This window comes from Hemicordylus capensis, chromosome 1, assembly GCF_027244095.1.
Source record: "Hemicordylus capensis ecotype Gifberg chromosome 1, rHemCap1.1.pri, whole genome shotgun sequence".
NCBI lineage: Eukaryota > Metazoa > Chordata > Lepidosauria > Squamata > Cordylidae > Hemicordylus > Hemicordylus capensis.
In genome coordinates, this window is record NC_069657.1 from 342,925,081 (window position 1) to 342,949,222 (window position 24,142).

A 24,142-nucleotide genomic window follows, 5' to 3' on the forward strand; every position below is an offset into this window, starting at 1 on the left:
AATAATAAATAAATAAGATGGCTCCCTGTCCCCAAAGGGCCCACAGTCTAAAAGAAACATAAGATAGACACCAGCAACAGTCACTGGAGGTACTGTGCTGGGGGTGGATAGGGCCAGTTACTCTCCTCTTGCTAAATAAAGAGAATCACCACATTAAAAGGTGCCTCTTTGCCAAGTTAGCGGGAGTATGATGATGATGATGATGATGATGATGATGATGATGATGATGATGATGATGATGATGATGATAGCTTAATAATAACACAACAACAACCACCATCACCCCCACCCCCACCATTCACAAACTAACTGGGACACATGTCCCAGAAAACAAATTACAACCACGACACATGCCCCTTTCTTCACAGTTCTCATGCAGACCTTTTGGATCAGAAACTAACATGAGCATAGTGTATTTGTTCTTTAAAGAATTGTCAAGGCTATGCACACGAGCAACCCAAGCCAGGTTAGGAAGCCCTACCTGGGTAAGGCTGCTTGTGTCCTGCACTGGGATCGAGCCCTATCCTGGCGCTGCCTCCCTCGCAAGCCCAGGTTTTGTACCTGGGCTTTTACCTGGGTAAAAGGGCACTCGCTTTAGCCCAGGTACAGGGTCATGTGTATACTTGGGCTACACACCCGAGGGGGTGCAGGTTGCTCCTTTTTGTGAAGGTAAAGGGCAGAATCGTTCGCATGGGGTGGAATGTTGGTCCGGGCGGCAGCGGGGGGAGGCTTCAGTTCCAGACGTTTTAGTAATTTTCTGCTATGAAACAAGTCTTAATTTATTTTAAAAACAAGAACTTATTTTATTTTATTTTATTTTTTGAATTTAAAAAAATCATTAGAATCAAGGGACTGACAAATCTGCTTCAAGATCAATACACAGCGTCCTGCTAACCTGCCATACACCTGTGCCCAGTTTCAGGACTCTAGGCCAAGCCATTTTGGAAAGATAAAAGGGGGCTTGAAAAGGGGGTGATATTTTTGAAGGCATGGTATTTTTTAAGAAGGCAATGGGCAGATTTCTCCACATGGGGGTGGAATGATGGTCAAAGGGAGAGCTTCAGTTCCAGTTTTGTAATTTTCTGCCATGAAACAAACGACTTATAGGACTTTTTTTGCACTTAAAAAAAAAGCACCCCTCAAAAAAACCATTTAAAGTACTGGATTGACCAATCCTCTTTAAAATAAATGCACCAAGTCCTGATACCCTGTCCTACATCTGTGCCAAATTTCAGACTCTAGGCCAAGCCATTCTGGAAATATAAAAGAGGCTCTCTTTTCCCTTTGTGAATATCATGGGGCCCTCTAGGAGAGGGGGCACATGGACCTGGGCCCCCAGGTTCATGCCTAACAGCACCCCTGGGAGTGGGAAACCTGAGGGGGAGCATGGTGCTTCTTTTTATGAAAGCATATGTCTTCACTATGCCTCTTGCATCCATTTTATAAATACATTCATCACACACACACACACACACACACACACACACACACACCCCTACACCTATAGAACATGCATACCTGCTAACAGAAAACACAAATCTATACACATCCACTTAAAGGTCTGTGTGGAGTATGCACAACAATACACATAGGTTCTTTTCCTGTGGCCAGAAACCCTGGATTTCCAGAATTCCTTGTTGTGGAGAATGCCTTTCTAACATACAGTTGTCCATGCATTGACCCTCATGCAGACATGCCCAATAAGGGGGATAGAACTTGGCACCATGATCATGCCTCTCTTTACATGTGTTCACTCACCCTAGATAAGTGGTGAGAATAGGACTTCTGCTTTGAAGGTAAATTAGAAAGGGACAATTGGAATTTTGCACCTGAATTGCAAATTCAGATTAAAATTTGAATTTTTACATTTCAATCTGAATGTGTGAATGATAATTTTACATCTGTACTTGTTTTAGTCCTCATACATTTAAAAAATGGGTCTAGATACCTGTGTTAACCAATTATACCTAATTCTGAGCCTCCATTGTTTTCTTTCTCCTTTTGCTAGGAAACAGATCTTATTCTGACCTTCAATATCTCAATGCACCGTTCTTGGTGGATGGAGAATGGTCCAGGCTGCACGGTGACATCTGTGACCCCAGCCCCAGACTGGGCCCCAGAGGACCACCGCTACATCACTGTCTCAGGGTGTGTTCTTGAATACCAATATATAGAAGTGGCACACAGTTCCTTACAGATTTTTCTTGCAGTAAGTAATCTCTTTCTTCAGCACCCTTCTGGTCCATTTCTCAACATGCAATCCAGTTATCCCCCCCCCCCACTTTAGTTTTGAGCACATGTATTCAGTATTCACAAAATGTTTTCCCCTCTGCTGGTTCTCTCATATCAGCAGAGGCGAAAATGTTCTTCTACTGCAAAACAGAATGTACAGAAAAACTGTCAGCTGTATAGAATGCAGGTTTAGCAGTGCCACGTGTCGTCCCGGTACCCAGAGCTCTGTGCTGCCTGGTGCAGCGCTGAATGTTTGGGAGTGTGATATGAACTCCCAGCAACGTCCAAGGGATCATCTGGGGGAAGTGAAGGTTTCACAGCATTCCCCTCCCCCACCCTCACAAACAGTTGTGTGAATATCCTCTGTGACTACCTGCTTGTTTCAAAGTATGGATGATTCTCAGTTGCAGTGTATGGTTTCCTGATGCTCTTTTCAAACTGAAGATTTTGTTCTACACCACTAGTCTGAATATGTTCAATAGAAAAGATACTGATACCGGTTTTTAAATAATTGCAAAGGATTTTTCTACTTGAAATTTGGGTTGCCTATAAAAAGAAAAAGAAAAAGAGGATCCCATAAACTCTGATTAATTGCACCTAAGGTAGCTGCTCATGCATTCTCCCCTTCCATCTCCTCTTGTGCTCAGGAAGAAAAGAGTGAAAACGGCTTCTCTTTAAAACAAACCGCAGTTTTGCATTATGTACACATTTGGGGAATGCAGTTTGTTAACTAAACAGAGCTAGAACAAGCCATGTGGTTTGATACCTTGGTTTGTTCTAACTCTACTTAGTGAACAAATCACAGTTCCACAAGTTCATATATAATGTGAAACTTGAGGATGATTTGTTCTTCAGCTGCAAGCAATACTTTTAATTTTCCTTGTGTGTATGAAAAATTATAAAGGGGAGGGACATGCATAGGCCTGGAGCTCCCTAAAGCTCTTTCAAGTAGTGGTAAACCAGAATTTTGCATTACATCTGAACTGGACCTTGGTCATGAAATTGAAACCACCATGCTACAAGTTATACTCGCTTATCTAGGGGTTTGGTTTACCAAACAGCAGACTCCCCATCCCATGCAGCAAACCACAGAGTCAATGTGGTTTTCTATTTGACAAGCAGGGTGCATGTGTGCCTTAGGGAAGAATGGGGAGTCGAACTGCCCCTTTATTCCCTATGGTAGCACCTAGGGGCACCAAAACAGATAGGGCGGTAAGGTGCCCTGGGAGCCAACTACTACCCAACTCGCAAGGCATTAGGGCACTCTCTTGATTTTAAAGGAATTGTTTAAACCTCGGGAGTGACAGGCCATTGGGGCTCGATATCGAGCCTGGTTGCTGTGTGGAGGAAAGCAATGGGGAAGGGTACTCTGGCAACTGTTCTCCTAGTCTTGGCGACGATGGTCAATTGCCTCAAATCGGTAACCCTGCTGTCCCAGGGTTGCTAGAAAGCAAGGGTTCTGCTCTCCCATGAATTCCTGATCTACATATCATACAATACCAGACTGAACCCAGGAATTTTGAATGGGTTTAAAGGTCCATCCCAGTGTCTCCCCCATCTGCACAGGTAGCCAGTCCATGACACATGGAGCATCAAAATCTCCTTTGGGCATGGGCAAGGTTTCACAGGGAAATGGGTTTTGGGGTTTTGTTTGCAGAGATTCTGTTCTTTTACCATGGAGAGCTGGGGGCCCCACACAAGCGCAGCCCCCATAGGTGGGTTGCCTCAATTCATAAGCATTCAGTCTGACGGTAGACGAGTGCCCTCAAAGCCACATGGGCCTCCCCAGTGGACTGGCCCTCTCATGCTACCAGTGGAGCTGGACGTTGGTTGGGTCTGCATGGACTGCTTTGCTAGGCTCACCCCTCGGAACATCATCCCAAGTTACAATCGGACAGAACCCCTAGCATCCTTTGCCCTCCCTCATCTGCATGTGTCCTAGGATGTCTTCATGTCCCCCAACCTTTCCTGAGTAACAGGGGAATAGTGCCCCCCAGTCCCCCTGGAATTGTGCTTGTGCAGGACTATGTGAGCGCAGGGCTCTTTGGTGAGTGGTGGTGCCATTGCTGTCAGAAGAGGTGCTGGCATGACATGGCATTTAAAGAAGTCTAAATGCCATTTTCATACCGAGGGCTGGGAGAACGCTCAGAAAATGCACGATTGCACTCGGCATTCCCACTTGGAAATCGTGGCCAAACCACTGACATACTGACACTTTTCCCACAGTCTGGCCATGGAGCTTTTCGAGGATCAGCCTCAGAGGCCAGGCAGCAGGGAAGAGCTCCCCTCTCCTGCAACTGGAGGTTGACACACATCTGTAGTTGGACACACATCTGTGCTACAAATCACAGTTTGAAATTGAAACTGTGCGTTCTCCAACCTCCGGTTTCATGCTGTATCTGAACTCGGCATATATAGTCAGTATATAGCATATTCTACAGTATTACAAAACAATGTTTTACGGTGTCCATCCTTATTTCTTTACCGATATTCTACTTTGGCCTGGTGTAGTTTTTGTTTAATCTATTGAGTAAACACTGAAAAAAATAAAGTTTGAGATCTACCAACAGAGGCGTATCTAGGGAAAAGAGCGCCTAGGACAAGCACTGAAATTGTGCCCCCTTCCAAACATCTGACACCCATCTTTCAGATAATATCAGCTCAAAAATACAAGTCAATCTTTTTAATTTTAATATTTCAAAAACTATTTAGCAGTGGACGTGGCCAGACCAAAAAATGCTGGAAAACTACAAATTTCAGTATGCTGGGGCTCATGAAATACCAAATACTATGTGGAGGTGTACTTGGGAAACTAAACAGAAGTGCCTGTCTAATTCTCTACTGTGCATTGTAGCATCACTATTACATGAGTTTTAAAAATAAATGGAGAATTTGACTTTTCCCAGATACTCTGAAAATAATTAAAGGATATGCAGAGTAAACTGTGTCACTGCTTGGAATATATTCTAGTATGTCAGAAAGACAGTTAAAATGATAGAAAGAGAGCAGGAAACTCCCAGTGGGCCTTAATATTAAGGATTTCACACTGATTCAAAGACAAACTCACCATTAATAGCCATATTATTAAGACATCACATTTAACTTACTTATCACAAGCGAAGTAAGAGCAAATGAATACAATGCTAGTTCATAAGCTTCAGCTCATTATTCACAAGCCCTGATTCTCTGTACATAGTGCCAAACTGAATATGTGTACAGTGACTTATATTAAATCTTTTTTTTTTACCTGTAGCCCCTTCGGGGGGCTTCCTAAAGGCCATGGGGGGGTCTGCAAAGGTTCCCCCTCCCCCCGTTGGGCTCTAGGGCCTCGCAGGGACCATTTGAGCATGTGTGGTGGCCATTTGTAAAAAATAACTTTTTTAAAAATGGCCGCTGAAAGCAAAATAACCACAATGCATGCTGAAATGGCCTCTGCGAGGCCTGGCATGGCCTAGGGCCTGACAGAGGCCATTTGAGCATGCGCAGTGGCCATTTTGTTTTCAGTGGCCATTTAAAAATAATAATTTTAAAAAATGGTGCCCCCCCTTCAAGTGGCACCTGTGGCACATGCCCTGCCTGCCCTACCCTAGATACGCCACTGTCTACCAATATATGCAGAATGCAAATAATGTATACAAGGAGATTCTATATGCAAATAATGTACCTATTCATGTAGATACATGGAAAGTGACCTGCTCCCTCTGCTTATAAGGAGCAGGGTGTGGAGAGTTCATTATAGCATTTATTATTTATTTATTTATTTATTTGATTTGATTTTATTTTATTTATATACCGCCCTTCCAAAATGGCTCAGGGCGGTTTACAATTGAATAAAAACAATTAAAACCAATTAACAATTAAAATCAAAACTATAAAAACAGAATAAAACTAATTAAACATTCAAACAGCTAAAAACCCTGGAAAACCAGGGCAAACATTTAAAACACCTGAAAACAGTTTACAGCAGTTTAAAAATCCTGGAAGGCCAGGCCAAACAGATAGGTTTTAAGGACTCTCCTGAAAGACAGTAATGAACTCAAATTACGGATTTCTGCTGGGAGTGCATTCCATAGCCCAGGAGCAGCTACAGAGAAGGCCTGCCTGTGAGTCACCACCAGACGAACCATTGGTAACTGGAGACGGACCTCCTCAGATGACCTTAACGTGTGGTGGGGATCATGCAGAAGAAGGCACTTTCTAAGAGAAGTGTTAGTCTAAGATAAGTGTGGGCTTCCTTCCTTAGTTTGGCTGCCCGATGCCAGGCCTGCAACTGTTGTGTCACATACACTGCAGTGTGCCAAGTACTAAATGAAGACTGTCCTGCACATCACCTGCGAGGACCCAGCAGCCTGTTCTTCCCCAGTCTCCTCGCTCAGCACAATTCCTGCTTCAAGTATGGTGAAGGCTGGAGAAGATAAAGCCATTCGTGCTTTCTAGTAACCAGGCCAGGCATATTGCAGCATGTATGGCATGCCAGCAGTGTGCCCAACATACAGAGCATCATTACTTAGGAAAGGGAGGGTTCTCCTGGAATCTTGTTAGGTGGCTATCCATCCCCTGCTATCTGTACATGGAGGAAATGAGACACTTGGGCTTCATTCAGACAACACATCAACTCTCTGTTATACTAACTTGAAGTTGGCACTTCTTGTTATCTGCTACTGCTTCCAAATGGCAGAATGAACCCTCGATTTGAAGCAGGGCAGGTTGCTGGAATCCACTGACCCAACTGTGCCATCTGAAAGTGGCAACCTGGAGTTTGCTACACTGAAGCTGATCCCGTGAGCACCCACCCCCTCATTTCACAACCAATGGTTGCTGGGCGAAGAGGAAGAGGGAGGGGGATTGCTGGTGAAGGGAATGAAACTGCAACTGCTGGACCATCTGTGGCATGATTCTTGGCTTCTGAGGTTAATGTCTGGTAAGCCTACCTGTGGTTTCACTTTTTGTCTGAACTCGGCCTCAGATTCTACCTAGTGTGCTTGAGAGTTTTTCTCTTGCCTCTTTCATTTGCTGCAAGCATTTCTCTATTTCTACAAATAGGAGATATTTAAATGAAAGAATTTGTACATATGTCTGTCATTTCTAACTTACCAAATTCTCCCTAGTAACTTTGCTTGATTTAGCTTCTTTTGACCACAAATCAGCCTCAGGTTTGTGGTCATGTAATGTGAGGCAAAGTGATGGATACTTCTGTCTGTCTTTGGCTCCTCTATTTGACCAAACCCAATTTCTGAGGTATGAGCTGGTTTGGTGATAAAAGTATCTTAACACATATTGTTCCATACATTAAAATATCCTCATTCACTTAATGGCTATTGATTTTGGCCCTCTGTTTCAAAGTCACAATTTCATTTTCAAACTCTACTAGGTTAGCAGGCATATATATTTCCTTTGCAATAAAATCTTGGTTGAGCTGTCCTTCCAGTCTTCAGCAGTAGCCCTGTTCAAGGTTAGCAAAACAAGCATGTAATGTACAAAATCACTGCACTGTGCATAGTCCAGTGGAACTTTCCATATTCATTCAATATACTCACAAGATGAAAATCTGAAAAATGCAAAAGAAATAAAAGGTGTGTGGGGGGTCTTATTGAAATCACTTGTATTAAAGTGCACAATTAGTGCTTCCATCCCTTCAGGGCCAATAGGACTTGTAGCATGAGCCTAAGTGTGTTTACTCAGAAGGAAGTCCTACTGAGTTCAATAAGAATAAGTAAAGTTGTGCAGTCGAGTCAGTGTTGACTCCTGGCAACCACAGAGCCATGTGGTTTTCTTTGGTGGAATACAGGAGGGGTTTACCATTGCCATCTACTCTTTGATAAATGTGTTTAGAATTGCAGACTTAGTCACAAGTAACTTTCACTAGGTTGCACCCATATCATTTTACTGACTATGAAGAAGTCTAAAATTATGTCTCTCAAAACAGCAACAGAAGGTGTCTTTAATTTGGTGCCAGCCACAACTTTTATTGCACTTGTAGTGGACAGCCAGCCAGAACTAATAGAATTAACTGGCGGGGGGGGGGGAGTAGTTGACCTTGATTGACAGACTGGAAACCCTAAGTCATGACCCAATTGATTTACAGGTGGGGCAGGTCGAAAGGGTTCCTGGGGATTGTTAGGAAGAAGAAGGGTGTGACCCAGGTGAGAGAGGAACAATGGAGTCTGGCCAAGTTCTCTTGGGGTGAGTCTGCAAATTATTGTGATACAGAATTGCAGAAGGCTTGTTCTCACCAGGGTTTTGGTGAGATTCAAGCAGGGAGGGAAGCCAAGGCTGGTGGCTTCGGAAGTTTAGAGTAGGATAAAGTATTTTTAGTTAGACTTGCATTAGAAATTGTGTGTGTGTGTGTGTGTGTGTGTGTGTGTGTGTGTGTGTGTGTGTTGCTTTGCATACCTAAGTTTCTGTTTTCCTGCAACTGAGTAACTGAATTACCTACATGCCACCTTAAAAAAGATATGGCTGTTTTGAAATACTCTTGTAAGCAACTAAGTGTTTCTAAGTGCAACCAAAAAGCTGAAGCTTAAGACCAACTAGTTTGTAGCAACTTAATAAATTGTTTTTCTCTGTTTTTTCTAGCCCTCACAGAGTGTTTGGTTAACTCTCAGTGGGAGGGAGGGGAAGGCTCTAGTGCAAACTGTCTCCAAATGGATCACAAGCCAGCTATTGCTAACTCTCACCACATGCAGGCATATACGTGAAGAACAGGTTTTTTATATTTGCCCACTAATAAGGTAAAGAGAGTACCCCAAACTAAAGCACTCTTGCCCAGGCAGTCCAATCTCTAAAAATATTGAGTGCTTGGTGGCAGCGAAGTAATCTACCAGAAATATAGAATAGTTTCATGAGGAGTGCACCCATGCAGCTCAGCAGGGATGACTCAGTGATCATTTCCCTCACGTGAGCATGTCTGAGTAGAAAGCCTATTGTTCCTTACCGTACTATTCTTACATATTCAATGAGGGATCATCACTAGCCTCAAATAACTGTTATCCAGAAATACTCTACCCATTTAGCCAGCTATTGGAACAGAAATTCCAATATCTGGGTAAGAGAGACCAAGGGGGGAATTTGAAAGAGTGAGTAGTTTTGCATAGTTCCCAAGAGAGTTCTAGACTAGAATTTCCTCCGTCATAAGAACAACTCTCTAGTCCGGTTCAGACATTGGGGAGAGCTGCCTCTCTGCAGACAGTGAGACTGCAGAGAGGCGATGGAGTGGGCTGTGTGGGCTTCCTTCTTTCCTGAAGGACAGCCTGCACAGCCAGTTGAGCTGTGAGGGACGAGCTTCTTCCCTCAACTCCCATTCTGTGGGGACCAAACTGCAGTCCCAGTGTTCAAATGTAATTCAGCAGCAAAACTCCATTCTGACCGAAGATTCAGAGTGGAGTTTGGAAGGAAAACTGCAGGTCACTTTCCCCTGCAAACTCAATTTCCCCGAATTTGGACATTCGGGTTAGAAACCTCTGGTTTCCTGTTACATCTCAACTGGGCCAATATATGTTTGCTTGATCTTAGAGGTAGAGGGTTCTGCTCTCCATGTCACAAATCTTGGAAAACCTAAGTATGATTTCTTTCAACTACAGACCACAACAAGTTGAACACTAGTTCGTACCCATAACATAATTTTAAGAACCCATTTTATAATTTTTAAAACCTTCTAAACCCAGAACATTTTACGATATTCAACAAAGCATGGCTCAGAACCAGAAGCAGTTCAAGACAGTGTGTTGCCTAAAGCCAAGGACTATTTGATGCCCTACCTCATCTGCAGGTGCTCAGACCATGCTGACAAGACTCTGTGTGCTCTCAGAATATGCCACCAATCCAGGCAGTGGTGCCAGGGGTTTTCATAGCAAAAGTTAAGAATCAGGGGCGGGGTGAGAAGAGGTGCATCTCAGCCAGCAAGGAGGAAAAAATAAACAGCATGCTCCATCAGGGCAAGGAAGGGTGACAGCAGTGGATGGTGGATGGCCTCTGTGGTGGCACCCTTGTGCCCCTCCTTGCACCCATGCCTGCTTCACCCTGCTTCATGGAAGTGACGCCACTGCCCAGAACTGGAAGTGTGTGCATTGTACTATACAGGAGCGGAGGGATAATACAGAAGTATACACACTTACATTATAAAGAAACACATCGAATAGGAAGCACAACATGTTCTTGCTGTTATGGGAAGGGAACAAGTTTCACTCCCTCATTGGAAGTCTTCTGCCTTTGACTCCTTAAACTATTTAAAGTTCATTTGTGAGATTCAGATAATACTGAAAATAATTAATTTATGTAAAAAGAGAAAAAAAATGCCTTAAACTTGAAATAATGCCCACAAAAATGATTCCACTTGTCATTTATGTAGAGTAATCCACTGTTTTTCATATCCAAAATATAGGGTACTGCTGGTATATGAACAAAAAAGTTGTGAATGTTTAATATAAAGTTAATGAAAACATTAATTGTGCTGTAAATTTGTTCGAGTTAAACCTTCATTTTTTCAAAGGCTTTATAGACTTTTTTTTTTAAGAAACAATTTAATTTAAAATTCCTAGTGTTCAGAAATGGCCATAATAAAATCTTTATTTATTTATTATATGAAATTCCTTCTTATATTCCTCCCTCATTGAGCCTCTTAAGAATCTCAAGGCAACTTACAACAATAAAAATCATATAAAATCAGTTAACAAAAAAAACCCCTCATAAAACTAGAGAATCAATAAAACAGAACTGCAAAGATTTAGCAGCAGTACAAATGCATAATCATATGGATAACTCATAGGTGGAATGCAGAGATTATCAAGAGTCCCTGCTCTCTTTCATAGACTTTTAACACTCCTTTTTGCACAGAAACGTACTACCATGAACCTTTTCTTGTTTTGCATGGGGACAAAAAAAGAAATGAAGCCTGGAGGTCAAAGCAAACTGGAAGCCAGAAAATAATTCCGAGACTTTTTTTCAGTGAACCAGAACTGAAGCTGAACCTGAAATCTCTTGGTTACATCATGACTGTACTGGAAACAAACCCCTAAACAGAATATGGTAACTGTCCAGTTTGATAATAAAGCTCAGACCTTGAGATATTCTCCGAAGAGGTGGTGCTCCTGCTAGATTTGAAGAAACTCAATGAGCTATCCGTAAAGAAGGTTGGGGGTGCAGGAGAGATAAGTTAAATTGGGAGACAGAATAAAATACTAGAAAGTAAGTCCATTTATTCCACTGGAGCTTACTTCTGAGTAAATACACATAGGAATCAGGACCAGCAGAGATCTTAGGCAGGAATGTGGGTTCTGTTTTTTTACTTCTTCCCAGACCCTCAGCAAAGCATGGGGGGGGGACCCATTGGGGGGGGGCTTAATTCTGAGTAAAAATGTATAGGATTGGGACCAAGGGCCCCATGCTAGGAAGTTCTGAAGGAGGAACCTCAAGGAAATTCTAAAAGCCATTCCCACCCAGCAACAAGAAACCATCACTCTGATGTAGACTGCTCTTGAACATGGAAGTTCTGCATGAGAGCCTAACTGCCAGTGAATATGGAAGCAGTTGTGAACACTTAGAAGGAAGTAAACTCAGTGGGACGTGCTTCCATATAATCAGGGAACAGTTCAAGAATCTCTGAAAAATGGTCTTCGGGCAGGGAGAATAATGGAAAGGTCCTTTAAAAAATATTAGTGGCAAACAACGTAAAAATTCTGTGAGGTAAAGTCACCAGCACCCCACCCAGCAGACAGATTATTCTCATAGAATCAGACATTAGCTAAAGCATCTCACAGGGCATAAGATCTGTTAGAATATTTAAAACAAAAAATGCCAATAATCCATCCGCTCCTACTTTGTAGGGGATACAGCGAGAAAGAGATAGCGACTGGCATAACAAGGAACATTACTCAAAGTAATCCTACTGAAATTTTAAAAATAATTTAATTAAAAGAATGCCTGATGTCCTTTTAATTTCAATGAGACTACTTTGAGTAAGCCATTATCCTATCAGCCATTAGCCATTAAGCCATTAAGTGGAGGCCTGAGGCTTAAAGGGAAGAAATCTGTTCCATCTATGCTCAGAAGCTACGTCCCTTGTGTACAACTTTTAAAATATATTACTTTCTAGACAGAAGGAAAAGAGGCAGACACGAATAAGGATCATTGAAACTTCCCACCACTTTATTAAAAGAGGAAGAAGAGCCGAGGCCAGAAGAGCTCATATCAGCTCCTCAGAGCTCTACTTTAGCCCCAAAACAAGCCCTGGAAAGGGGGGGAGAGGGCTTCTGCCCAAGGCCTGTGTGTCCCGAGTAAAGGAACAAGAAGAAGAAGATATAAGGGCTTCTATAGGTCTCCGTCCCTTAAAAGAGTTGGGGTTTCAAAAATTGGGGAGGGTGCTTTTGTTCTCTAGGGGCTCATAAAGCAGACTTTGAGGCAATTCTCACGATCAATGGAAAGCAGGCTTAGTCTGCTTTCCACAGACTGTGGGAACCACCAGGCTTGCAGGCGAGCCCAGTTTCCCCAAAGCGGGTAACCCACTTAAATACCCCTCCCTTAGCCCATCTTAGCAGAGCGAGTGCTCTACTAACCCAGGTTTTCCAACCATGTATTGCTGCAGCTCCGCACCATGACAACACATGAGGAGACCCCTGTTGGGAGGCTGCAAGCAGCCTCCTGGGCTCAGGGGTCTCTCCAGCATGCCCGGCGCACTTGCGCGGGACATCCTGGAACTTCCAGGGCCAGCACGGCCCCCGATCCCCGCAACGCCCGCAAGCTCCGTGACAGAGCCTGCAGTCATGTAGGGGGCCAGTCCAGCTGCCCAGGTCTGCAGCCTTGATTGTCTGTGGGGAGAGTGGGCTAAGCCCACTCTCCCTGCAGACCCCCTTACGGTGGGTCTCACCGATCATGCAACTCACCTCTAAGAGTCACTGAGGCTAGTCTGACCGTGTGAGCCATGGAGCAAGCAGGTGGTTAACCCGCCTAAGTACCCCTCCCCTTAAACTGGGTTAGCGGAGTGAGCGCTCCGCAAACCTTGTTTTCAAAATCATGAGTAGCCACGCTACGGCTCCTCACGAGTAGGCCCCCGGAGAGGAGGTGAAAAGCCGCTTCCTGGCTCCGGGGGTCTCTCCAGTATGCCATGCGCACTCACACAGGGCACACTGGAGCTTCCGGGGGCCATGCAGCCCCCAAACTCCCCAGCCCCTGCTGGCTCCATCACGGAGCTGGCAGTCATGTGGGCAGCCGATCCAGCCGCCCAGGGTTCCCACCCTGCTTGTCTGTGGAGAGAGCGGGCTTAGCCCGCTCTCCCCGCAATCCCAGCCAAAGCAGATCTTGAGACCCACCTCCCTAAATATGCTAAAAAGGCACAATTGAGAGGGTTAAGGCCTGCTATTTCAGTCAGATTGGCTTAAGGCTTAACACTATTTTACTGATAACACCATCCTGAAGGAAATTAAATCAAGCAGGAGAACTGTGAGGCTTATGGGAAATTTCTGGGAAGAGAATCTGTAGTTTTGGACACAAGCATTTGTTATTTTTACTTATTAGTCTTCTTGGTGTGTGTGAGTGTGTATGGTTTTTTTTTAATTTAAGAAAAAGAAAAAATGAAGTAAGGATTTCAAGTGAACACAAATTACCTGCTTCTTTTTGTGTCATTATTCACTACTGAATAATCATGAGGTGGGATCACACTGTCACTAATACTGAAACAACTAATTTCATTTAATTTTTAAGACAGTGGGGAGTGTGATTTTATCTTAGTTGAAGGTTTTACAAAGTTTTTGGTGTTCAACTCAATATTAGGAAGTTCTACCTTGTGGTTTAGGTAGGCTCTTCCCCTATTCCCCCATAGTGTCTAATCAGCTTTTCCTTTTTAAATCACCTGGAAATTCAGTAATCCAAAAATCTTTGGTTTAAAATTAGAGTTAAGATGCTTTACATTTTTACTCATGTTCTAAAAAAATGGAAATTGCAAGTTAAGGTACCCATCTTAACTTCCATACCATATAAGCCTTTGTACAGTCTGGTATGTATGTATGTATGTATGTATGTATTTATTTATTTATTTATTTATTATATTTCATACAGTCCAAAACTTACGTCTTTGAGTGGTTTACAACAATATAAAACATTAAAACATTAGTTAAAAACAAAAACAAGAAATTTAAAACACAACAATTTAAAAGTTTTTAAACAATATTCTAAAACAACATTAAAAACAATCAAAACAGTATCAGTTAAAAGCCTGGGTGAACAGATGCGTCTTTAAAGACTTTTTAAAAATTGTCAGAGATGGGAAGGCTCTTATTTCACTAGGGAGCACATTCCAAAGCCTCGGGGCAGCAACAGAGAAGGCCCATCCCTGAGTAGGCACCAGACGAGCCAGTGGCAAATGCAGACGGACCTCTCCTGATGATCTCAATGGGCGGTGGGGTTTATAACGAAGAAGACATTCTCTTAAATACCCAGGGCCCAAGCTGTTTAGGGCTTTATAGGTTATAACTAACACCTTGTATTTTGCCCGGAAACATATCGGCAGCCAGAGTAACTCCTTCAATACAGGAGTAATATGGTCTCTCCTAGATGACCCAGAGACCAGCCTGGCTGCTGCATTCTGAACCAACTGTAATTGACTACGTATAAGGGCAGCCCCACATAGAGCGCATTACAGTAATCCAGTCTGGAGGTTACCAGCAGATGTACCACTGTTTTGAGGTCATCTATCTCAAGAAATTGGCGACGTATCAGCTGAAGCTGATAGAAGGCACCTCTGGGCCACTGCCTCAGCCTGGGACACCAGGGAGAGACTTGGATCCGGAAACACCTCCAGACTGCGTACCTGTTCCTTCTGGGGAAGTATGACCTCATACAGAACAGGCGGATCAAAATCGTCCCTTGCGTTTTGAGCCCGCACAATGAGTACCTCCATCTTATCTGGATTCAGTCTCAGTTTGTTATCCCTCATCTAGCCCATTACTGACTCCAGGCAGGCATTTAGGGAGGTTATGCCCTCTCCCAATGATGCTGACATGGAGAAATAGATTTGGGTGTCATCAGCATACTGATAACACCCTGCACCAAATCTCCTGATGATGTCAGCGGTTTCATGGAGATGTTAAACAACATCGGATACAATACGGAGCCCTGAGGGACACCATAGTTCAGATTTTGAAGAACAACAGTCTCCAAGGGACACCATCTGGAACCTGCCCGAGAGGTAGGAGTGGAACCACTGCAGAGCAGTGCCTCTCACTCCCAACTCCCTCATACGCTCCAGAAGGATACTATGGTTGATAGTAGTGAAAGCCGCCGAGAGGTCCAAAAGGACCAACAGAGTCACGCTTCCTCTGTCAATTGCCAATTGGAGATCATCCATCAGTCTGACCAAGGTAGTCTCCACCGCATAGCCAGCCTGGAAGCCAGTTTGAAATGGGTCTAGATAATCATCTGGTATATGATGATGGCTTTAGAAATCATCATGTGGTATATGACTATGGCTTTAGAAATGAGGCTCCATGCACCCACACTGAAATGCTCTCTGTGCTGGAGTGGGAGGGAACCCAGCCAACCAGCATTTTAATGAAATGTTGACTGGGAAGGGATGGGAGAGGATCTAAATGGACCTCCTCCTGGGCATTGCCCCCACCCCCTGCATCTAACATCAGATGCAAGGGGGCACAGCCAATGCTGAGACCCCACCTAGTTTCCCTTCCCCTGACCACCTACCCACCCAGCCTAGTTTCCCTTCCCCAGTCTTAGTTTGTTGAATTGCTGACTGGGAGCTCCTTTCCCTGCCTCCTCGAAAAGGGAAAGGAGCTCCCAGTCAGTGATTCATGAACCGCTGACTGGGGAAGGGAAGCTTTTCCGGGGCTGATGGGCCCCATCCTTGGCATTGGCCTTGCCCCTTTTGTCTGAGGTCAGTCGCAGGGGGCTGACTTTGTCTTCCGGTCACAGCCAAGCTCCCTATGCCCCTGCTTCAAGGAAGGGAAGATCAGTAAATTTCACCCCTTGCCCATAACAACAATGCTATGTTAGTCTGAAATGTCAGCCGTTTTTATTTATTTGTTCCACTTCAGATTGTTTTTACATGTATAAGTAAATGTGTTAATGTGTACTATTAAGTATAGTTCAGCCATAGTATCCTGAAAAATCAGTTGGCAAAAGTCCTTCTTTATATACTGTAAATACATCATCACTAACAACTTAAATGCATCCAACGAAAATAATTCATATAAAGACTGGCCATTTCCATATTGATCCTGCTGAGTGCCTTCCTATATTATGTGCTATGTATTGACTGCAATTTTTCTTCTCTTGCATTGAAACTAAAGTAATACATTACAAGAATCACCATGATACTATTCAACCTTCCTTTGTGTTTTAAAAAAAAATCCTGTAATCAAGTTAACAATTCTGGTTCTTTACGGGAAACGACTGCTATTAAGCACAGTGTAATTATTTTACTTTAGTGCTAAGCTGAAAATTTAGAAGCAAACATTTTTGGCCCAAAAATGGGACTGTTGGTAACCCTGAACTGTTTACCAAACCCCCCTGCAAAGCTTACCTTTTCACAACAGTTTGCTTTTGTTGTCAACCCTAGTTATTTGTATATGGATGCTTTTTACTTTCACTCTGAGCTACCTAGGGTTGTGCGAGCCGGCTCAAAATAGATCCGGATTGGCTTGAAGACTCAACCTCGAGCCGGGTCCGGTTCGGTTCAAGGTCGAACGGAACTGGGTGAGCTGGTCTGGGCCTGGTTCAGGGGTGGTGGGGGTGGTAAAATTGATTTGAAAAAGTAATGACAGTGGGCTTGTAACCCACTGCCATGGGCTGCGGTGGCCTCAGGGAGTGATGTGGCAGCCACGCGGGGTTCTCTGGCAGCTTCTCCTCCTGCCACTGGCCTACCCCCAAGTATCCCTGGGTCAGTTTGGCCCTCTACACATGTGGTAGCCATTTTGGGGCCACCAGGCATGCGCACTGGCCCCCCAAATGGCCACTGCAACACAAAGAGCTGAAATGGCCAAGGGAGACTTGGGGGAAGGCTGGTGGGGGAGGGGGAGCTGTCAGAACCCCACCCCCCCGGCTGCCACAGCACCTCCCAATGCCTCTGTGGCCTTCAGCGGTGATAAGTCATTACTTTTTCTAATCAATTTTACTGTCCCTGCCACCCTCAGACTGGGCCTGAACCGACTCAGATTTGAAACGAACCAGGGCCAAACTCGAGGGGTGCCAAACCCGAACATGCCTGGTCTGGTTCGGATCTGGTATGGATTCAAACTGAACCAGGCAAAGCAGTTTTGTGTACAACCCTAGAGCTACTTTTATTTGCCCTGAGTGATGCTGCCACCATGTAGCTAGATCTGATTGGCTGTGTCATGACATCACCATGATCAAGAAGAGCTATTTAAAGCGAACAATAGTTTTAAAAATAAATTATGGCTGAGCTAAAATGGGGACATTTGACACATATGCACCCCTGCTTGTCAATGATTTCTCAGGAGGGAAGATGCAAATAGGGCTAAACATGCTGGTGCAGAAGAAGCATGCTCCCAACTGAAAACACTGCAGATGACGGTCTGAAGTTTAGCTCTTGTGCCAGAAACATTAAACATGGAGTTTCTGTTGCATGTCATTATTATGCTTCTTTCGATTAGCGCTTCTCAGACGAGAGTAAGAAATATAGTACTCAAAATGTGAAGGTGAGAGTAGAGTGTGATTGCAGGAGTATGCTTTTGCTGGAAGGAATTTTCATTATTCTTCCATCAATCAAATACAGCTAGAGCTTTTAAAACAACAGGTGCTATCTATATATCCTGGACAAACTGTGATGAAATGAGCAGCTTTTATGCTGGCTTTTAGAAAAGAGATGTACATACATCTGGCTTTCAAGTGAAAGTGCATCTGGAGAATTTCCATGGAAGGTATTGAAGAGAACTCACTGAGGCCTTCTGTGACTCTACAGACTGGTAATAATTTGTCAGGTTAAATGAACCAAGATCTTTTGTAATCAGGTTTGGTCCCTCTGGGCATAGGAGAAGAACAAAGAATCTTATTTGATTAAGATGGAGCTCTTTGCTAGGTCAATACATTTTTTTTAAGGCCGAACAATTGGTTCTAACTGATATAGATAGGTGTTGCAGAAAGACTAGTCCTTCAGTCAAAAACAAGTGAAATTAGTACAATGTAAGGAGGGTATGAGGCTCAACACACTGATAATGCAATAACACTGTCATGTCTTATTAGCAAAGCAGTGACCTCCGCTTTAGGCTGCTGTGTGACATTGCCTCAGAGCAGAGTATATTGCTGCACCTGCTGGACAGTAATATTAAGGAACACATCATTAGCAGCGGAAGTACTGAAAAAGAAACTCACCATGTTAACATAATGTTTGTCAGGTCTGATTTACTCAACATTCTGCTTTTAATAGGGAATTTCATATTTAAACCCAATTCTTGATATTTTAAAAAGTAGCTTCAATTTTGAAATGGGTTTGGAGGGGACCAAATGAAATAATTAAACATTTTTGTCAGCTTTGCAATAAATTTCATGCCAAGGACTCAGGGAATCAAGGCTCGGACTGCGATCATGTTATCTTGCAGTTAATCATTATTATAATGTATGGGCAAGATGTGTTTCATAATGACAAGTGGGCTGTGTATGGAGAGAGCTTGTATATTGCAAGAACCACTGAAAGGCTGCTGTACAACAGCTTACACCCACCTGTGAAGGCCAAGACTCCCAGTACCTGGGTAGAGGACAGATTTTGTCCTCATTATAGCAATGTCCCCCTTAGGGGACATGACTACTTTTATTTATATGGGGGACATCATTGAGCTTTAAGCACTAATTGTGCTTGGTAACCTCTTCCAGCCTCCCTCGAATAGAGAGATTGAGCAGCACTGATGTCATAATCATCTCAACCAATGGGAGAACATTTTTGCTCTATTAGGGAAATATGAATCTTTAAATGGATTTTTAAAACAAACTTCAACCAAGATGCTTAAGGAAAAGATAATGAGAAGACAATGAGGCGGGTCTCACGATCAATGAGACCCGCCTCCAGAGGGTTTGTGGGGAGGGTTTGCAGGGCTAAGCCTGCTCTCCCCACAGACAAGCAGCAAGCCCTGCCTGGGCAGCCACTGTGGCCACCCACACAACTGCCAGCTCCATCATGGAGCCGGCGGGGGCTTGGGAGTTGGGGGGCCACGTGGCCCCCAGAAGTTCCAGCATGCTCTGCGCGAGTGCGTAGAACATACTGGAGAGACCCCTGAGCCGGGAGGCTGCTTTTTTGCTTCCCAGTCGGGGGTCTACTCATGAGTTGCTGTGGCACAGAGCCGCATCACGGCAACACACAATCCAAAAGCTCTGCTAACCTCGGCTAAGGGAAGAAGGAATTAGTTGAGTTTGCTGCCAGGAGCCGCACGGCTCCCGTGGCAGCACACGATCCACTAAAAGCGGGCTTGGCTCCCTTAGCCCGCTTTTCATGGATCGTGAGAATCTCCTCAATGAGAAGGCCAAGTGGGCTCCACTGTTGCTCAATTGCTCTGAAGTTCCACAAGCTGGGTGCTACTGTTGAATAGGTGACCTGCCTCCATTTTTGTGTTTCTTGGGTAACGTGTGAAAAGTGAAGTCACACATATGGAGAACTGCTATTATTATTATTTATTATTTATTAGAGTTGTATACCGCCCTTCCAAAATGGCTCAGGGCGGTTTACAATTAAAACAAACCACTAAAACAGTAAAAAGCTAAAACAAATTAAAAACAATATAACAACAATTAACAATTTTAAAACATTTTAAAAACAACAATTAAACAATTACAGTGATTAAAAGCCCCAACATTGGGTTAGAATATTAAAACAGATTTAAAAACCCTGGAAAGCCAAGCCAAACAAATATGTTTTAAGGGCTCTCCTGAAGGCTAATAGAGAATTCAAATTGCGGATTTCCACAGGGAGCGCATTCTACAGCCCCAGAGCAGCTATAGAGAAGGCCCCCCCAAGTTGCCACCAGACAAGCTGGTGGTAACTGGAGACGAACCTCCTCAGATGACCTTAATGTGTGGTGGGGATCACACAGAAGAAGGTGCTCTCTAAGGTAACCTGGTCCTAAGCTGTTCAGGACTTTAAAGGTAATAACCAGCATTTTGTATTTTGCCCGGAAACATATCGGCAGCCAGTGCAATTGTTTCAAAATAGGCGTAATATGGTCTCTCCGGGTTGCCCCAGAGACCAATCTGGCTGCCGCATTCTGAACTAATTGAAGTTTCCGAACTACATACAAAGGCAGCCCCACATAGAGCGCATTGCAATAGTCAAGCCAGGAGGTTGCCAGCTGGTGTACCACTGTTTTGAGGTCCTCCTCCTCAAGGAATGGGCGCAGCTGTCAAATCAGCCAAAACTGACAGAAAGCACTCCTGGCCATGGCCTCCACCTGAGAAACCAGGGTGAGGCCTGGGTCCAGGAGTACTCCCAAGCTGTGCACCTGCTCCTTCTGGGGGAGTGTAACCCCATCCAGCACAGGAAGATCTAACTCACTCCTCAGATTCTGAGCCCCCACAATGAGCACCTCTGTCTTTCTTGGATTCAGCTTCAATTTGTTATCCCTCATCCAGCCCATTATTGCCTGTAGGCAGGCATTTAGAGAGTGAATGCCATTTCCTGAAGAAGGGAGGGAGAAGTAGATTTGGGTGTCATCAGCATACTGATAACTCCCAGCACCAAATCTCCTGATGACCAGAGGTTTCATGTAGATATTGAAAAGCATTGGTGACAGAATGGAGCCCATATAACAGCTCCTGCTTTGAGGAGCGACTGTCACCCAGCTCCACCATCTGGGATCTAGCCGAGAGATAGGAAAGGAACCACTGCAGAGCAGTGCCCCCTATTCCCAACTCCCCCAGGTGACTCAGAAGGATACCATGGTCAATGGTATCGAACGCCGCTGAGAGATCCAAGAGGACCAACAGAGTCACACTCCCTCTGTCGATTCCCCAGTAAAGGTCATCCATCACGCCGACCAAGGCTGTCTCAACCCCATAGCCCATTCTAAAGCCAGTTTGAAATGGGTCTAGATAATCAGTTTCCTCCAAAACCACCTGGAGCTGGTTAGCCACCACCCTCTCGATTACCTTGCCCAGCCAGGGGAGATTGGAGATTGGCCTATAACTATCCATCGCTGAGGGATCCAGGGAAGGCTTCTTAAGAAGAGGTCTAACTATTGCCTCCTTCAAACAGGGAGGCATCCTAACCTCCCTCAGCGATGCATTTATGATATTAACTAGGCCATCTCCAAGAATCTCTCCGCTAGATTGTGGCAGCCAGGTTGGGCAAGGATCCAGAAAACAAGTGGCAGGCCGTACCACTCCAAGCAGCTTGTCCACATCATCAGGAGTTACAGATTGAAACTGATCCAATCTAGCACTGCAAGAGGGATCGCAGTTTACCTCCTTCACAGACCCTGCAGAAATAGTGGAGTCTAAGTTGGCCCAAATACAGGAGATTTTATCTGCAAAAAACCCACTAAAGGCATCACAGCAGAATTTCTCCGGGAGCTGATTTGAGGCAGAAGGAGCAGAGATTATACTCCTCACCACCCGGGATAACTCTGCCGTACGTGAACCCACAGATGCAATGCGCGCCGACCAAAAGTGCTTTTTTGCTGCACACACTACCATCACGTAGGTCTTCAAATGCTGCATCCTGTCAGATTCGAGCTGAGTTCTACTCCACTTGCGTTCCAGTTGCCTACCAAGCCGCTTCATCCCCCGCAACTCCTCTGTGTACCAGGGGGCCATCTTAGAAGCAGGCCTGGAGGGACACTTAGGAGCAATAATATCTACTGCCCTGGTGAGTTCTCTATTCCAGGTTCCCCCAGGGCATTGACAGAATCACCGGCCGCACCAACATCGAAACCCTCCAAGGCCTTTTGGAAACCTGCTGGGTCCAGCAGCCTTTTTGGGCGGACCATCCTAATAGGTCCATCACCCCTGCAGGGGTGGATTGTGACCGTGATACCAACCTTAACCAGGTAGTGGTCCGTCCATGACAATGGGGTAACCACTGGATCCCCCACCCACGGAACACCCCCCTGATCCGAACAGAAGACTAAATCCAGTGTGTGGCCGGCAACATGAGTTGGTTCAAAAAAATTGGGATAGGCCCATAGTTGTCATGGCCGCTATGAACTCCTGAGCCGCACCAGACAAGCAAATCCCAAAGTGGATATCGAAGTCCCCCAGCACCAAGAGCCTGGGAGACTCCAACACCAACTCCGCGACCAGCTCAGACAGCTCAGTTAGGGAGTCAGTTGGGCAGCAGGGTGAACGGTACACCAACAGAATCCGCAATCTATCCCTAGTTCCCAGCCTCAGAAAAACACACTCAATATAAGTCAACTGTCTCATGGGGCCCTGGTAAGGGAGATAGTATTTTTATGGACCACAGCCAATCCACCCGCCCCACCCACTTCCCCTAACCTGCTCCACAACAGAGTAACCTGGAGGGAGAAGCTGAGCCCACACTGGGCCACTCGCCTCCCCCAACCAGGTCTCTGTTATACGTGCCAGGTCAGCTCCCTCATCCATAATCAAATCATGAACTATTTGGATCTTATTTTGAACTGACTTGGTGTTACCAAGGAGCAAGGTTAGGCTTTGTGGGTAGTTGGTGCTGCTCCCCAAGGCCTGAGAGTTGTCAGAACAGTTGGAAGTAGAAATAGTTACCAGATTACTAATTTCTCTTCCCCTGTAATGGCCAGCTGTTCTGCCAGAGCCAATTCTTCTATTCCCCACCATTACAGCAATAACTGCCCCAAGGCTGCCAGGTGCACCCCCTGCATCATCCCCTTCGGGAGAGCCCAAACACGTCTCATCAACTAGGCCTGGCACAACTCAGGGCAATAAAAACAGCACTTTGACCAAAAAATCCACCCACCCATGGAACAACCAGCCCTCAGTCCCACCCCCGAAGGCCCGGCCCCCTTTGGCGGCCACCTACAGGCAGGCCGCCGGCCACGCCGCCGGCGTGTCTTCAGCAATTTATGAGCCTCTAAAACTTCCCAGCAGCCCTTTCTGCCACAAAGGACTGCTGGCTGACACAGGTGTTAATTGTCAAAGCTTTCTGAAGGCAGCAGGCTGGCAGACAGCTCCTTGTCCGGGCAAGATGGAAAAGCAAATCCAGAGGGGCCAGATGTAAAGTCCGAGCGGGGAGGGGGGGAAATGACAGTCAGACCCTCAAACCTTCTCCGTTAGCTTCCCATTCTAAAAATGGGATGGCCAAATCACTGCACACCCATTTGGTTGCTTCCTTTGAAATGTGTAGTATTTCCTCCTCTATTGAAAACACTTACTGTATACTCTTGGGGCAAAAGATTAAATGATGGATAATGAGAATTATGCTTCTCACCTTACTTTCTCTGGGAGAGGAGTTCTGAAGCCAGAGGCCTTATTAAACCCAAGTGCAGTTTTTGGCTGTGGAGAGCAGCCAATAGATTAATAATTGTGGGAGTAAGATGCAATTAGAAAACCACTTTCTATGGAGCGCAGTCCCACTGGCACTCCACGGTAAGCAGTTTAGGTAATAGTGACAATAAATAATAGGCTTCTGACTGAGTATGTGGTTTCAGGCTTGCAATATAAGTAGGCATAAGTATTGCAAAGCTAGAGCCTATAGCTCTAATGAAATACGTTGTGGAAAAAATTAAGCACAGAAGTCTCACTGCTTTTGCTTCTAATTTTGGCTTCTTTCATAGGAACACAGGAAGTTGCCTTCTACTGAGTCAGGCCATTCGTCCTTCTAGCTCAGTATTTTCTATTGGCAGTAGCTCTCCAAGGTTTCAGACATGAGTCTTTCCCAGCTTTACCTGGACGTGCCAGGGACTGAATTTGTGAAAAGGAGTATGAATGGACTATAGTTTGTGCACCAGTCCAAATTTGGACCTGTCCGTGG

The 24,142-nt window shown here is 44.7% G+C and overlaps 1 protein-coding gene across 4 annotated transcripts in view; it reads left to right on the forward strand.

Moving 5' to 3' along the window:
• NKAIN2 (sodium/potassium transporting ATPase interacting 2) overlaps window positions 1–24,142 on the forward strand; it is an 875,273-nt gene that overhangs the window by 715,774 nt on the left and 135,357 nt on the right. For all 4 annotated transcript variants that reach the window (XM_053284541.1, XM_053284517.1, XM_053284532.1 and 1 more), the window contains one exon: window positions 2,009–2,209. In XM_053284541.1, coding sequence (XP_053140516.1) covers window positions 2,009–2,209 — 201 coding nt within the window. The remainder of the gene's footprint in view (window positions 1–2,008; window positions 2,210–24,142) is intronic.